General features: G+C 41.6%; 1 protein-coding gene across 20 annotated transcripts in view; it reads left to right on the forward strand.

Annotated features, from left to right (window-relative positions):
* Positions 1–16,128, forward strand: part of PAK3 (p21 (RAC1) activated kinase 3) — a 255,827-nt gene that overhangs the window by 218,661 nt on the left and 21,038 nt on the right. For all 20 annotated transcript variants that reach the window (XM_058714311.1, XM_058714316.1, XM_058714317.1 and 17 more), the window contains 5 exons: positions 6,113–6,161; positions 6,479–6,591; positions 8,346–8,463; positions 9,857–9,956; positions 10,679–10,875. In XM_058714311.1, the coding sequence (XP_058570294.1) occupies positions 6,113–6,161; positions 6,479–6,591; positions 8,346–8,463; positions 9,857–9,956; positions 10,679–10,875 (577 nt within the window). The remainder of the gene's footprint in view (positions 1–6,112; positions 6,162–6,478; positions 6,592–8,345; positions 8,464–9,856; positions 9,957–10,678; positions 10,876–16,128) is intronic.

The raw sequence follows: 16,128 nt of genomic DNA on the forward strand, positions 1-16,128 counted from the left end.
GCTCTTAGCAGGAAGCATCAAAACCTGATGAAGATTGCTGATAATTAAATGGACTTGTCTTGGGAGGAAAAGGGAGAAACAGTGCATTGTTTGTTTCTTTCTAGACTCTTTAGGCTAGATGCCAATGTTTCCATTTGAGTACTAAGTGCTTGGCCAGGTCAAGAAGAAATTGTTGATGAAGTATCTAATGTGATGCCAAGAACCCAGCAGTACTCATCACGCTGTAATTGATGATGAGGCCCAACAGTTGAGCAATCTGTTGGTTTAATATTCTTGAACCATCGTGGAGGTTAACTGAAATATCTCTTGCTCAAAATTGGGAGGCTTTTGTTACTTACTAGCTGTGTCATCTTGGGGCACATTCATCCTACTCTCTTGGCTTCAGATTTCCCATCTTTAATGAAGTTAAACTGGATGATCTCTCTTTTCCCTTGAGTCCTGATAAGGCATGCTTTCTTTATACCATCTGAGTGACTGAGGTTTGGAAGAAATAAAAACCCCATCATAAACAAATGTTCCCCCCATTGCAATCTGGCTTCGATATAACTGGAATGGAGAGATAAGAGAGATCAATGTAATTAACTGGCATAAAAGTTAAATTGACAGTGTTGACCATTTTGGCCCACCAGCCCAATATACTCGAGAATTGGGAGTTGTTTTTTTTTTAATTTTTTTTCAACGTTTTTTATTTATTTTTGGGACAGAGAGAGACAGAGCATGAACGGGGGAGGGGCAGAGAGAGAGGGAGACACAGAATCGGAAACAGGCTCCAGGCTCCGAGCCATCGGCCCAGAGCCCGACGCGGGGCTCGAACTCACGGACCGCGAGATCGTGACCTGGCTGAAGTCGGACGCTTAACCGACTGTGCCACCCAGGCGCCCGAGAATTGGGAGTTTTAACTTTCATATTTGTTAGTTTGATTCCTGGCATTCTTATGTCCCAAAATGCTGCATGGAACTGCCTTTTTTTTTTCTTAAAGTGATTGATTGATTGATTTTGTAAAGATAGCCTTTGAGATACTTCAACATAGCCCAGGCTGTTACAAGGCCCATTTTGGGGGGAATCAGTGTGACATGTTTGTTGGTTCAAAGATTGTTTCTTTAGGAGTATACACTACTGTGCTTCCCTCTTACAAGGAAAGTGCTTCCCAGCTTCACCACAAAGGATCCCTTCAGTTATTTGTTTTTATGAACTCCAGGACATGAATAATTAAAAGTATTAGACCATATTATTAAACAATAGCTTATTTCTCAAACTTTGTTAGGCAAACATTGTGTAACTGCTGCTTAGAGCTTTTGATCAGTGAGCTATGCAAGGTAATCAAAAGTTATCATTCTAGCTGAAAAGAAATGTATTTCTTTGAAATGAAGAAATGAAATCTTTTCTTATGAAAAGAAAATGATATTTTAATTAGTTCCACCTTAGGTAAATGTAAAATTCCTGTTAGGAATTTGGAAATCAAATATCTTGGAAACTCCCAGATATTTAAATGAGATGCCTAATAATAATATAATATAATATAATATATAATATAATATAATATAATTCCTAATAATAATGGCTATTATTATCATATTAATGGTTATTATATTAATAATGGTAACTATTATTATTAGGTTGGTTGTTGCCTAATATATTCATTAAGTTCCCAAACTATAGACTATGGATGATGATGATGATGATGATGATGATGTCATTGCTGATGTGTATTGGCAATGTGTTTGAAGAACTGGCTTTCACCACCGTATACATTTAATCCTCTTTTGTTCCTGAGCTACGTAGAGGTTAAATTACTTACCCAGGGTCACACAACTAGGAACTGGTGGGATTTGAACCCAGGAAGGATTGAGCAGATGGGGGCAAGGACTATGGTTCATAACCTATGAGCAGGCAAGGAGAGCACTTGGCTCATAGGAATAAGTGAAGGAGAGACATTCACATTCATACCAGTTGAATCTTAAATTGTTGGACTATGGGAAGGCATCAGAGCTGTCGTGTGGAGAAGTGTTTAAGGTGCAAAGATCAAGTGGGAGGCAAGGGCACAAAATTGTATTCTGCAGGTTAGTACCTGAGTTTGCGTTGAGGATTCTGTGAGGGCCAAAAGTTGGGCCGACCAAGCTCTATTGATCAGAGCTGTGAATTCCAAGCGCCTGACATGTTTGGGGGTGGAGGGTGGGGTGAGAAGAGGGGTGGAAGAGAATATCACCATTTTAAGGCTGGGAACAAGAGTTGAAGGAGAAAATGGCTCCCCCTGGACAATTGCATGTAGGCGCTAAGGTGGGAGAAGGGAGAATGAGAAAAGCTAATTTTTTAGTTAATAACTGATGTTCTAGAATTTCAGGGCCTTTAAACCTCTGTGGATTAGGGATTTGTGGCAATTCTATACCACAGAATGCCACAAAATCCAGGATATTGGGATTCCAGCGTTAGGACTCTAGCAATTTAAGACAATGAAATGCTGAGGGAGGTTGGGGGGCCCAAAACCCAAGGATTTGAAAGGTAAATCTCTAGAGATGTTAAACACTAATCCCCTTTGCACTCCAAGTCAATCACAAGTTTAGCTTTTAGGACAGTAGAAATGGGATTGGGGGCAGGGGACAGGGTGGTGAATAGGGGAAAGCCACTGGGGCAGGGATGTTGGGCCTCTCTCCCTAGCAGCTTTAGCTGGAGCAGCTCCTATTTTATATTGAGGGATTTTTACATATGGTTTTGTTCAATAAAGGCATTCCAAAAAGAAAGAAAAAGGCAAAAACACTTAAAAAAAGGGACGTGGAACCTCTATAAAGCATTCCAGTAAGCCCCCTTTGTCCTTTGTCCTTTTTGTTTCTTTTTAAGTTTATTTATTTATTTTTGACAGAGAGAGAGAGAGAGAGAGACACAGAGAGACAGAGAGAGAGAAGGGGAGGGGGGAGGGCAGAGAGAGAGGGAAAGAGAATCCCAAGCTGTCAGCACGGAGCCCAACGTGGGGCTCGATCTCACAACCGTGAGATCATGACCTGAGCTGAAATCAAGAGTCGGCTGCCCAAGCTACTGAGCCACCCAGGTGCCCCACTACCTTTGTCCTTTTTGAAAATAGGGATAAGCACTAGCAAGGATGTTTTGGCTTGGAGATCGGGAAGTAAACTGATAATAATAGCAGTTACCATGTTAAGCGCCAACTCTGATCTGGGCACAGGACTGAATGCTTACATAGATTGTGCCTTTCAATTTCCTGTGGGTCTGTGAGGAAGATGCTATCATTGTCTCATTTTGCAGATACTGTTACTTTTATGGCATCTGAAGGAAATGTGCAAGAAAAGGTATTTTTTAAATATTTATTTATTTTGAGGGAGAGAGAGAGCATGTATGAGCAGGGGAGAGGCAGAAAGAGAGAGAAGGAATCCCAAGCAGGCTCAGCACTGTCAGTGCAGAGACAGATGTGGGACTCGATCTCATGAACCACGATAATCACTTTCTGAGCTGAAATCAGGAGTCAGATGCTTAACCTCAGACTGAGCCACCCAGGTGCCCCAAGTAAAGGCATTTTTGAATATAATTCTACAAACAGATTTAGGTAGTTGTTCGGGACTCATGCAGTTGAAATACACACCAAGTCAAGGTGATCTTTTCTTTTGAGCCCAGGTGATTCTGAGTTCAGAAGGACCAATCACAAAGTGGCACCTGAAATCAGAAATGTCTGATAGCTTATTCCACAAGGGAAGTGTTTTATGTTGGTTTATGTAGAAGATTCCTCCACAGAAAGGAAAGGTTTTGTTGCAGTTGCATGTTTGTTTGAAAAGACTTTTATTAATTTTTTCATTCAGCAAATACTTAATGAGCACAGACCGCGTGCTCTGAACCCAGAATCTCAAATATACAAAACTGAGAGGCTGATTTCACATCAGCCTCAAACCTGAGGAATTTCTGAAACTTGTAAGTCCTGCTTTAGGTGACACCTGTTGAGTAAGGGCAATCTTTTAGTCAAGTTCCAATAGATATGTATGTACCTATGCAGAATCAAGAGAGCAGAATTTGTAGATTGTACATCATGAAATTCAAGAACGTTAGAAATTAGGGAGCTTGGCTGGCTCAGTCAGTGGAGCGTGCAACTCTTGATCTCGGAGTTGTGAGTTCAAGCGCCACGTTGGGCATAGATACTACTTTGAAATAAATTTTGTGGGGCTCCTGGGTGGCTCAGTCAGTTAAGCATCCAACTCTTGATTTCAGCTCAAGCCATGATCTCATGGTTCGTAAGTTCAAGCCCCAAGTCAGGCTCTATGCTGATAGCACAGAGCCTGCTTACATTCTCTCTCACCCTCTTTCTCTGCCCATCCCCCACTCATTCTCTCTCTCTCTCTCTCTCTCTCTCTCTCTCTCTCTCAAAAAAAAAAACCAAAACCTTTAAAAAATAATAAAAATAATTAAATTTTGAAAATTTCAAAAAATAAAGAACTGTAGAAATAAAGTGGCCCATTTCCTATATTTTACAGGTCAGAGAGTCAGACAGACTTGGACTATAAGCTGTTTAACTTAGGGCAGGTCACTTCACCTCTCTGAGCCTCAGCTTCCTTGTCTGTAATGTGGAGGTAATAGACATAAGGTGATTTATATTAAATTCTTAGTGCGTTGTCTGACATGCACAACATGCTCCATATATTTTTACTGTTCTTGTGATCACTGTTTTCTCAGTTGAGGGGACTGAAGCCCAGAACAGGGAAGTGACTGGCCCAAGGTCACACAGCTTGTTGATGTTAGGATAAATATTAGGACTCAGATCTCTCTTAGTAGTCAAATATTCCTTATACTACCCCACTCATTTTATTCATTAGGAGCAGGTAATGTAAACTTCCTAGGCTTAGGAGAAATATTTTGGTTCATCCAAGTAGAAGAAAGGAGAAGAATGGCAAAGAAATGGCTGACATAAGAAAAGAAATCCTGGACCCAGAAAACAAAAGAGCAAGTGATGTATAGAGAACAAAGGAGAAACAACAATTACTAGAAATTTTAAGTAGCAATGTTGGAGCATTACCGTGTCCTGTGAATCACAGGACTGATCTCCATTCTTATTCCTTTACTCACCACAAACATTTCGATGAAATTGACGGGGTTTTCCTTTTTCTTGGGAATAGAGGTAGGGATGTGGTTCAGAATGCATGTGTGTTTCACAGAACGTTGTCACTGTGAATTCAGCTTCACTACACAATTTCTATGTGCAAAGCAAAGGACCCCTACAATTGAAGTTAGAATGGGAGCATGAATACTACCAGGACCTTAGGAATGATAGATTTTTAAAGGGTGATGGGTTGGAGGGAAACGTCATAGTAGAAGCTGTTGAGAAATTTTGAAAAAAAAAATGTCTCAATAGTAAGACTGTGTTGTCGTTAACTTGGTGTAGCTGCAGCACTAGGTAAGTACGACACTGAGTGTGATTGATTTGTTACATAAAAATATTCTTAAGAGTCAGAAATCTATGAGGGGTGCCCAGGTGGCTCAGCTGGTTGAGTGTCCGCCTTCGGCTCAGGTCATGATCTCACGGTTCGTGGGTTCGAGCCCCGCATCGAGCTCTGTGCTGACAACCCAGAGCCTGGAGCCTGCTTCGGATTCTGTGTCTCCCCCTCTCTCTGCCCCTCCCCAACTCATGCTCTGTTTCTCTCTGTCTCAAAAATAAACAAACATAAAAAAAATTAAAAAAAAAAAGAGATATCTATGGGAAAAGCACTCTGTCCATGTGCTAAGAGGAAAGGTTAAGTTACAGTTGCCTAAACAAGAGATGATGTATTATTTCCTAAACCGTACTTCAGTTTAATCAGAGGACTACAATGTTAGCTGTTGCCACATCCGGGGAGTATTCAGAATATTCCAGGAGCTTCCTAAAAGGAGCAGGGCCATTTTGCTCAATTCATTACTGCATAGTGCTGGAAAGTCCGACTGGAATTACTGGCCCACCCAAAGGGATACATTAAGACTGTTTCAGCTGTAATTACCACACAAAAGGGGCGTTCCGTGGTTATTTCATCCTTGAATCTTGAGTTTGCTGATTTCCCTCTCCTAAAAATAATGACATTTTATTTCAAGTAAAATCTATGGATAACAGCTGGATTGCTTATTCATTTGATAACTTTCACCTTCACAGGGCATCAGGTACTGTTTATACAGCGCTAGACATTGCAACAGGACAAGAGGTGAGTGCTAACATTCAATCCTGATTTTTTAATTGTCCTTTAATTCATATGAATCACATTTCTTCTTTGATAGCACCTATGTCTGATAAAATGGGTGGCACTGGGTTGACATGGGAATCTATTTCATAGATGTCCAAAGTGTCTAAAGTGGATGGTTTACTCGTGATTGACCAAAGAAAAGGGGTATGGGTTTGTGGCACTGAGAAAGAGCCTAGTAAGATAAAGAATTTGTATGCCTTACTCTGTGTGCCATATATATATATGGATGTGTGTGTTTAGTGACTGTAACTCATTTGTGCATTTTAATCACCATTCAGGTGGCCATAAAGCAGATGAACCTTCAACAGCAGCCCAAAAAGGAATTAATTATTAATGAAATTCTGGTCATGAGGGAAAATAAGAACCCCAATATTGTTAATTATTTAGATAGGTAAGTGGTTTCCCTCATTGTGTACTTGTTTTCTTTTCTTGGCAAATTATTTTATTTAACATCTGTTCATTTAGCATCCGTTCTCCAAATACTTCTCAAATGTAGAAAAACCTCGCGGATGCTGCAAAAGAGTAGAGTATCACATCTATTGCTAAATTTGCACCCACTTTTCTTTGTCCACCATCAAACATTTGAAGACACATTTTATGGTCTCGCTTCTAAGCATGAGCAGTTTGTGTAATTTCCTTTTGAGCATCGTGACTCCGTGTTGGCAGGAAATAGACTACTGCGTATAGAGGAGAGCTGCGGTGTTTTAAACACTTCATCAACTGTTTGGAGCCAGTGCAGTCTCTGGGTGTCTAAGTGAAGAGGGCTGGCTGTAATGGCCCCGCTTTAATGGGCGCTTTGTGATTAACTGACAGTGAGGTCTAGGGAATTGAGACTTTAATCTCAAACCTTTTTCCTAGACCAGGTAATTAATGTCTCTTTCATCAGTGGTATTAGCAGTGGGTTATAAATAGGCATTTAAAGACAGCGCTAACTCTTCACTTGTGGTTAACATCTGTCTCATTCAATTTCAGTAAGTGTTTGTTTAGCACCGCTGTGCTGTGTACTCTGGGGGGATATAAAGGAAGTAAGACTAGGTCTGCAACCTCAATGAGCTTAAAATCTTGCTTTCTGTGTTTTGTGCCAGGTGGACCGGTGGGAAAGAAAGGGGAAAAGGGAGATTTAAAAAAAAAAAAAAAAAAAAGGAGTCAAATTTTACAGGCGAAGCCTATGTTTCATAAAGTGCCATTTAGGGACTATCTGTAGCAGAGGGACTTCACTCTGCTTTTTTCATTTTGTCAAAATGGCATTTGTACAAAATGGAGATTTCTAGGATGCTTTCTGTTACTGATGAGGTAGAGCCTGTAATTTTCACATTTAATAGGCTCCCCAGGTGAATCTTATAGGCACTGCAGTTCGAGCACCACTGGATAGAAAGTCTTGCTTCTTATTGATGTCAAACTTAGGGCAGGACAGGATCAGTGGGCTCACTCCATTCTCCAAAATTTCTCTCTCGCTGAGTTGGGGCGGGGAGGGGAAGAGAGACCCGATCATCCTGCTACTGTGCCTTCAGATGACTCCAGATGTTTTGAATTTTGTCCAAATTGTAGGGCTCTGGTGACCTTCCTCCCCATGTTTGATCATCTGCGCGTGCTCCTCAATAGGTGCCTAAAGAAATTGGGCATGTTGCCCCTGATTTCTGCTGGAGGATTGAGACCTCAGCACGGTAAACCCATTGTGAACAGGAGTCTTTTTGATTCAGAAACTGCTTGAAAAGAGTTCAGTAATTAATCCAGTAGCCTCAAAATCAATGCTGAGATCTGAATGCATATCTTGCAACTCTGTATACCATGGGCCAGTTCAGTCCAAGAAGTCAACATTATGGCATATGATATAACATAGTGGCTATTCACTGATCCTGTTTATTGAAAGTAGCTTTTATAGTGGAATGACTGACAGTAATCAGTCACCAGAGGCCTCCTTGCTCTTTTCCTCCCTCCATGGTGTGCAGTTATATCTGATGATCCTTTGACTTTCATGCATATTCTCTAATGCTAAGGAATATCTCATCACCGTCATGGATATTTTCCTTTTGTTATATAATATGGCCAAATGCAGACATTAATTGTAAATTACCTTAATGGGGATATAAAAGAGTCCCCACTTCCTTAGACCTGAGTCAAAGTCTTTTTATTCTCTTCTTATAGCTACTTAGTGGGTGATGAACTATGGGTGGTCATGGAATACTTGGCTGGCGGCTCTTTGACTGATGTGGTCACCGAGACCTGTATGGATGAAGGCCAGATAGCAGCTGTGTGCAGAGAGGTAAGAAAATAGAGCGTTTCTAGCAGATGACAACACTAAAACCGGCAGTCCTTTTTCTCTGATTATCCAGAATGTGTAGAACATCAGAGCAATGATCGCGTGTCTTTTCTGTGGAAAAAAATTGGAGAGCCTAACTTCAATTTAAATCCTTTCCTAATCGCACTTTCCTACCCTCCCTTCCCAGCCTGTTGTATATTCTGGTCATTTTGCTATGGATCTTTTGAACTCTGTTATGCCATTTGCAAGGTGAATGCTCGGCCTGCATGTTGTAGTCTCGATGAACACAGAAAACAGCAATGGTGGCACGGAAGTTTTTTCACATTTGGGGGAATTTTTACACGCTGATGATTTTGTCCTGCACACACAACGTGAGCCACGTGAATTACAAACCACTATAATCCCATCATTCTCGAGAAAGCAATTTAAGCAAGGTCCTCCCTCAGCCCAGACAGTCGTTGCTTTCACAGTCCAATTTGGACATCCCTCAACCCCCTCCAGGGGGCCTGAGTCTGCCTCTTTTCCAATAACGGTGTCATATCCCTGGTTTTGAGCTAAACGGAGGACATGTTTTCTTATATTTTTTTCAATATTTAAAAACACACCCCTCTCTGGAGTCTCATCCGGGGCATTACCCTCCACCCCATTCATTGTGGTGAGGTTTTCTCTAGACACAAATAGGAACTCTGACCCACTGCTGCAACTTGAAAACCAATGGTGGGAACACAAAACCAAGTAATTTCAGCCAGTCTTTGCTTGTGTTTTATTTTAAATGGTTTGCTCAAATTTCCTCCTCCCTTGCTCTCCTCCCATCTGCCTTTCCTCCTCCCCAAGGATGTACGCATATCCACCAAACACATGTATTTTCTATTCATGCAGTGAAGCAAGCTTCTAATACTTAGGAGAATATTCTACCCTGAGTCTACGGTTTCCATGTTGCATGATGCAAAGCCATTTCCAAGCAAGTAACTGTAGCCACTTCATAGACTAGAAGTGGTTCCCAACCATGGCTGTCCATCAGAGGTAGCTTGGGGCACTCGTTTTAAAGGCAGATTCCTGGGTCCCACTTCAGGCCTACTGAATTAAATACCGTGGATACAGAAGCTTAGTACACCTGTATAAGACCAAGCTGAATCCGTACCCTCCAGATACTAGGTCAAAGTATGACTATTAATTGGTTAGTTTGGCTGACTCAGAAGCTTTTATAATGTATTCTGCTAAGTTACAGCATTGATGTAAACAGTAATGTGATTTCAAAATGATAATACAATAGTAATCTATTTGACTTGACAATGCAAAAGTATGCCTTTGCCCCAAGTATATCTAGAAACGAAATGTAAATTGTTTTAAATTCTTTGCGATATAATCAGAACTTTTTATTTTTCTGATTCAATAGTGCCTCCAAGCTTTGGATTTCTTGCACTCAAACCAAGTGATCCATAGAGACATAAAGAGTGACAATATCCTTCTTGGGATGGATGGCTCTGTTAAATTGAGTAGGTATTTTGGTTCAGATGGTGTTTGAAAGAATATTGGAGGATTTCTGCTCATTTACTGTCTATCTTAAGACGAAAATGGCTATTGAAGGTGATTGGTTTAAAGGCATTTAGAGCCCAGTTTGAAGTAAAGAATTTTTTCTAATTCTGTGTTCCTGTAGATCGTGGCCAGATTCTGAGGGGTTAACATTTCAGAATTTCTAGTGACTTCTATCTGCTGGATTATAAATACCTAAATAGAAAACTGAAAGATTCTATAAGTTAAAAGGAACAGTAATGGGGAGGGAACCAGACTGAGGTCTAGGAAAAATGACATCACATTCATAAGTTATTTCAGACCCTTTTAAAATCAGGGCCACTGGAGAGATCAGGTAATAATAGATATGAGCTAGGGAGTTGTGGAAAGCTCAGTGTCGAACAGAAGAAGGTACAGCCATATCTGAAAGTGATCTATTGTTAAAAAAAAAAAATAAGAAGAATTTGGGGCACCTGGCTGGCCCAGTCATTTGGGCGTCTGACTTGATTTCAGCTCAGGTCATAATCTTATGGTCATGGGATCGAGCCCCTTGTTGGGCTCCGTGCTGAGCCTGCTTGGGATTTGCTCTCTCCCTCTCTCTCTGCCCCTCCCCTGCTCATGCTCTCTCTCTCTCTCAAAATAAATAAACATTAAAAAAAAAACAGACGAATTTGACTTGATTTTAACGGACTTTCCTTCTCTGCAGCTGATTTTGGGTTCTGCGCCCAGATCACCCCTGAGCAAAGTAAACGAAGTACTATGGTGGGAACTCCCTATTGGATGGCACCTGAGGTGGTGACTCGAAAAGCTTACGGTCCGAAAGTTGATATCTGGTCTCTGGGGATTATGGCAATCGAAATGGTGGAAGGTGAACCCCCTTACCTTAATGAAAATCCACTCAGGGTAAGTAAAATGAAAACATAGGTAATTCAGCCCCAGGAAAGGGGCCAAATGTCATTCCTTGTCTCCACCAAAAGTGCCCAGAACAGGCCCTTCCCTGAGACGAGTGACACAGAAGCTCCAAGTTCTACTTCGCAAAATTACTGTGAGCTCATGTCAGTATCTCCTAAGGTGTCTCTGCGGTTTTTCCAGGTGCTTTGATATCAGGATTTCTAACGGCAGGGGTCTATAAAATTCTTTAGTATCGCTTTCTACTGTTAAAAAAAAAAAACATAGCTAAAAAAAAAAGTGAGATGTGGGAAGAAAAGTATTTTTTATCACATGCCATGGTTAAATGATCTATCTAGGAAACACTTGTTTTACAATCACGTTAACAAAGTGAATAAACGCATTTCCAGAACACCTATAATTTTTAAATTAGATTTTGTCTCATTGTCAGTAATGATTTATTGAGCAGCCGCAGCTGAGTGGGTATCGAATGGAACACGAGAGAGACACTGTGCCAGCCTGGTGGAAGCACAAACTTAATTAGACTGTCTAGTAGAAAATTAATGGAGATAGTTTGTGTTGGGTAACTCAGTTTGCTACTGCAGAAGCAGGTTTGGTTCTCTGTGGTCTGGTTACCTCTGGAAAGAGAAAAGCTCCGTTTCACAGCCTAACACCATCTTTCTTCAGAGATAAGCCATGGATCACGAGAGTGAAGGGCAAAGGAGCAGGAACGAAACACCCACTCAGCCCTGAAGTGAGCCAGCAACTATTCTGTTGTGTAGAGGCTAAGGGAGAGCCAGAAGCTGTGTTACATATTTAAAGGGGATCCCGCTTTTGAAAAAGGAAATGCGCACACATTCAGATTCTACTCTCAAAACACAAATAGGGTGCCAGCGCCAAAGGCATTCTGTGTATTGTTTACACCATTACCACTGAGTCTAAAATCGAATTTGGTCCTTGGTATAAACAAATTGTCCTCGGCAAATGGTTCGGCGTCTACGTGTTAAGCTGATACAATCCATCTTCAAGCCACATATACGTGGCTTTCTGGATATGTAAAGCAACCTACAAACTAATTGTCTAGTTGTTTTCACATTGAACCTTTTGTAGTTGGGAGCTGTGTTCCCGCGAATGGAGAGGGGGACAGCCTCCTCCTCGTCCCCTCCTAATTCCTCTCTGGCACTTGGCCTCTTGTCCAGTCCCTGCACTGATTAGAAAACAACAGATAGGAGCAAATGCCCTAATGAATGCTACGGGCTATTGCTCTGGTCTCATGAAACAATCTGGAAGTGAGATGTGCACATTGATTAGCTGCCTGCGGGGCTGAGTGGAAAAGAAGGGGCATTTTCCCACCGTTTGTGGGTCAGCCCTCCATGAATTTAATCAAGCCCACCCCTGACCTATGGACCAGCGCATCAGGATAATTACTTGGGCTTATCCTTATTGTTTAACCACCTTTGCCCATTAAGAAATAGTGAAAGAACACATCAGGCCTCTTGTTTCCATGGATTTCCTCCACTAAGTCTTCGGAGTTTGGAGGCACTAAATGGATTACGGCTATTTTGCTTTCTGCCTTCTAATGAGTAATTTACAACCTGCAAAATTTAAGGATTAAATAAATGGTGCTGTAAAGCAACTGGTCTCGGTAATGCATTTATTACCTTCCTCAGTTCCCCGATTACAATTGATCGCTCTTTAGCTAGGCTGTTAATTGTTAGAAAAAAGGAAACAAGTTTTAATCTTTATAGGCATCTTCCAGCCTAGGATTAGAACTCATAATGAACAGCTTGTCTCTTAGAATCCACAGCCTTGTATCTAAACAAGTACTTTCAGATTAACAAGCCACCAGGTTCAGGAAGCCTACATTAAGGCCATAACAAAAAGACTTGTCAGAAAGACCACCCTGTTGAATTCCACTGATAAGGATTTAGTCTAACTTTGCTCATTACTCTCCGTGTGTGATCAACCCCCAATGACTCAATCAATCAACAGGTCCGTATTGAGCCGGTGCGCTCTCTCTCTCTCTCTCTCTCTCTCTCTCCTAGGTGCCACAAGTGTTTTTTGAGTTTTGATTTTAAATATGTTGCCCTTGTGTTTGCTTAGAGAAAACACAAGGTCTTGGGATATATGCCCTTATTTGGGATTTGCAAAATGTGGTCTCCAAAACCGTAGAGAGACTGGAGAGGAAAAGACATAACATGAGCCTGTAAGAAACCTGTATTTTCTTGGGTCCTGGTGACCAGGCTATGTGTGGGGAATTGCAGAATTACAGAGCTTTGGGAGAGGTATGAAAGAGAGATAGATTAGTCCTTCTTTCTTTGAAATCCTTCCCATACTACCACCCACCCACCCCTTTGGGCTTTGAGGAGGAAAGAAGGAAAGAAGTGGAAGGAAGCAGCGTGGTAGAGGGTCGCACATCATAGTGACAATTTCGGCCCGTGTAGTCAGGTGGATCTGGGTGTGCCCTGCCTCCACAACCTAGAACCTCTATAACTTTCAACAAGTCACTTAAAACCTTTGTAACCCTGTTTCCTTTGCATAAAATGGGGGTAATACCTGTCTGGCAGAGGTAGTGTGAGCACTAAATAAAATAATGCATGCAAATCACCTAGCACAGTGTCTAGCTCATTGTAGGAAATACATATATATGTATATTGTCTTCCAGTTTAGACAGGGTTCTGTAAAGCTCTGCCACAGAGCTTTGGATTCAGTTTAGTCCTTGGCGTGGGAACCTGACATCACTGGTTCTTAAAGCTCCTTAGAGAGATAGATTTATTATACAAATAGAAAAGTCAGAAAGGAAAAAGAAAGGATCCTTAGAGTGCTTTTTACACATTCATAAATGGAAATTGGATTCCCCATTTCTGCAAAAACTTCCCCTTCACAGTAGCTATACTCCGGTCCCCGCAAAAAGTAGACGGTTCTGCAGAGCTCAGTAAAAATACAATGAACAGGTAACACAGGAGAGGTTCAAGGTGAAGACTGGGGCTGTACATTTGGGGGCTGCTTGCCTTTTGTTGTGGTTTTGTGCGTGTGTCTCTATTGGGTCAGTTACAACCGAGCAAGCTCTTTGTGAATGCTGCCAGTTAACATATCACTGATGCAAGGAATCAGCTACTTCCCCCCGCCCCTAGTTATAAAGTGGTTGGAATTGTTTGAATGTAATTCACTCCGTACTAACTGACCCAGTTTGCTCATAAAATGAGTTTTAAAGGTCGTAGAATTATTTACTGATGTTATGAGGTTGGTACCCTTCCAGAGACAGAGAGGAGACAAGCTTCTTACCGTCCCCCACTGCCTGAAGTCTTTGCGCTCAACATAATTGGCCTTGAACATGTTGTTCCGTGACCCATGGACATTTTTAGTGCAGTCTCCAGTAATAAAGTGCCTCGTTTCTTCTGTTTGCCAAAGCGACGGGATAAAATCGAACTGCGCCTGTGGATATGCCAATCAGTGTTGGTGTTCTGCTCATCTCCCCAACTTTTTTTGTGAATTGGAGATATGTGGTCTAAAACCTGTGGTCACAGTGACCCGCTTCTAAATAAAGAGGGGCGATCATTTCCATAAAACGGATCTTTTGCTTGTTGTTCTCAGCCCCAAAAGAGTACCCCTGTATGAACTTTGCATTCACATGTAATTGGGCTGTTCTTATCAATGAGTTTTGATGGAATTTGGTATTTGTGAAATGTCCCAGTGACATCCGGTTGAGGTCCCTAGTGGACTGTGGGCACATCCCTTTTTTACATGTGATTTTCCAAACCTTTATCCTAGTTGAAATGAACTTGAAATGTTGTCTTTCTACCCTTGCTTCAAGCGTCTGTGACACAGTAGCAAGCATTGGATATTTGGAAGGCTGTTACTGGTATTAATAAGGGACGTCTGAATGCTAAAAACAGTATATAATGTAGGATGCGAACCACTGACCCCATACCAGTGGATCTGCCCCGTGGTTGTGCACTGGAATCACCTAAGGAGCCTTAAGAACCAGTGATGTCGGGTTCCCACAGCAAGGACTAAACCGAATCCAAAGCTCTGTGGCAGAGCTTTATAGAACCCTGTCTGAACTGGAAAACAGTTCTTCGCCAGCCCTGTTTGAGCATGATTCTTCAACCAGAAAAGACCATACTGTTATTCTGTACACATTTCTCCGTTTCCCCTAAAAAAATAAAATACCGTGAGTAACTCTGTCAGAGCCCTGTTGAAAAATCCCGTTGCACTTTATGGCATTTTCTGATTTCCCAGTCCAGTGGCACTATTAGAAAAAGGAATGACCTTAGCTCAGCATATACGTCCATGATACGCCATTTCTTTTTCAATTTTACTGATCCCAAAAAACGGAGTTTATCATGACGACGTGCTAGCTGCTGAGTACATTATTTATTATTTATTATCGGTGATAATAAAGCTATCAGTCTGACTGCTCACGATTAGGAGTGCATGACCCGGATGGCCAGAGAGAAGGGAGGGCACGGATCAAAAATCGGTCCTATTGCGTACCCTACGAGGACGACGAGGCTCCCTGTTCTCCCTTTCCCCGCGCCTAAAGCACTGCGCTAATGTCAGTTACCCTTACCCTTTATTACAGCACTAGGGAAATTCTGGTTGGCTTGGATGTCTAGAGAAGAGAGTTAAGCAGGAGAGAATCTCTAGCAACTGAAAAACAGCAACTAGAGGCCAACGTGCTTCTAGCTCCTCCAACCACTGGAACCTGTGCTGTGGATTGGAATGTCTGGCTTTGATGGCGCGTGCTCATTTGGAATTAAAGTCAGACATAAACTTCCTGAGCGCCGGAGAAGCAAGCATACTTTGCTAGCACTCAGTCAATATTGTTTTGAATGTATTTCAGGAAGAGCTGGGAGCATTCCCTTCTTTTTCCATAAACCACTGTGGAACAGCAAGGTTTGCTGATGGTTTGTTGACACTCCTACTCTGAAGGCAAACCTGTGCCTGAAAGGAGGGGCAAGTTGGGACCAACTGCAACTAAAATAATTATAGAACGGTAACAGGGTTTCTTTTTAATCAGTAAAAAAAAAAAAAATACTGCCTGTCAAAGGATAGACAGCTCTTAAGAATCATTGGTTGTCAGGAATTTAGCACAGGAAAATGGGACCTAGCCATAGGAAAGCTGCAACTCTCATTTAGATTGTAATTCAGAAGCAGACGGCTCAGACTGGTGAGTTATGACCCGGAAGACAGCCAAAGAAGAAATTGATTCCACAGCACGCGAAAAATCTGAGACTCTGACCAGGCAAAGAGGAGGGAAAGGAA

The sequence above is a fragment of the Neofelis nebulosa genome, chromosome X, assembly GCF_028018385.1.
Source record: "Neofelis nebulosa isolate mNeoNeb1 chromosome X, mNeoNeb1.pri, whole genome shotgun sequence".
Taxonomy (NCBI): Eukaryota; Metazoa; Chordata; class Mammalia; order Carnivora; family Felidae; genus Neofelis; species Neofelis nebulosa.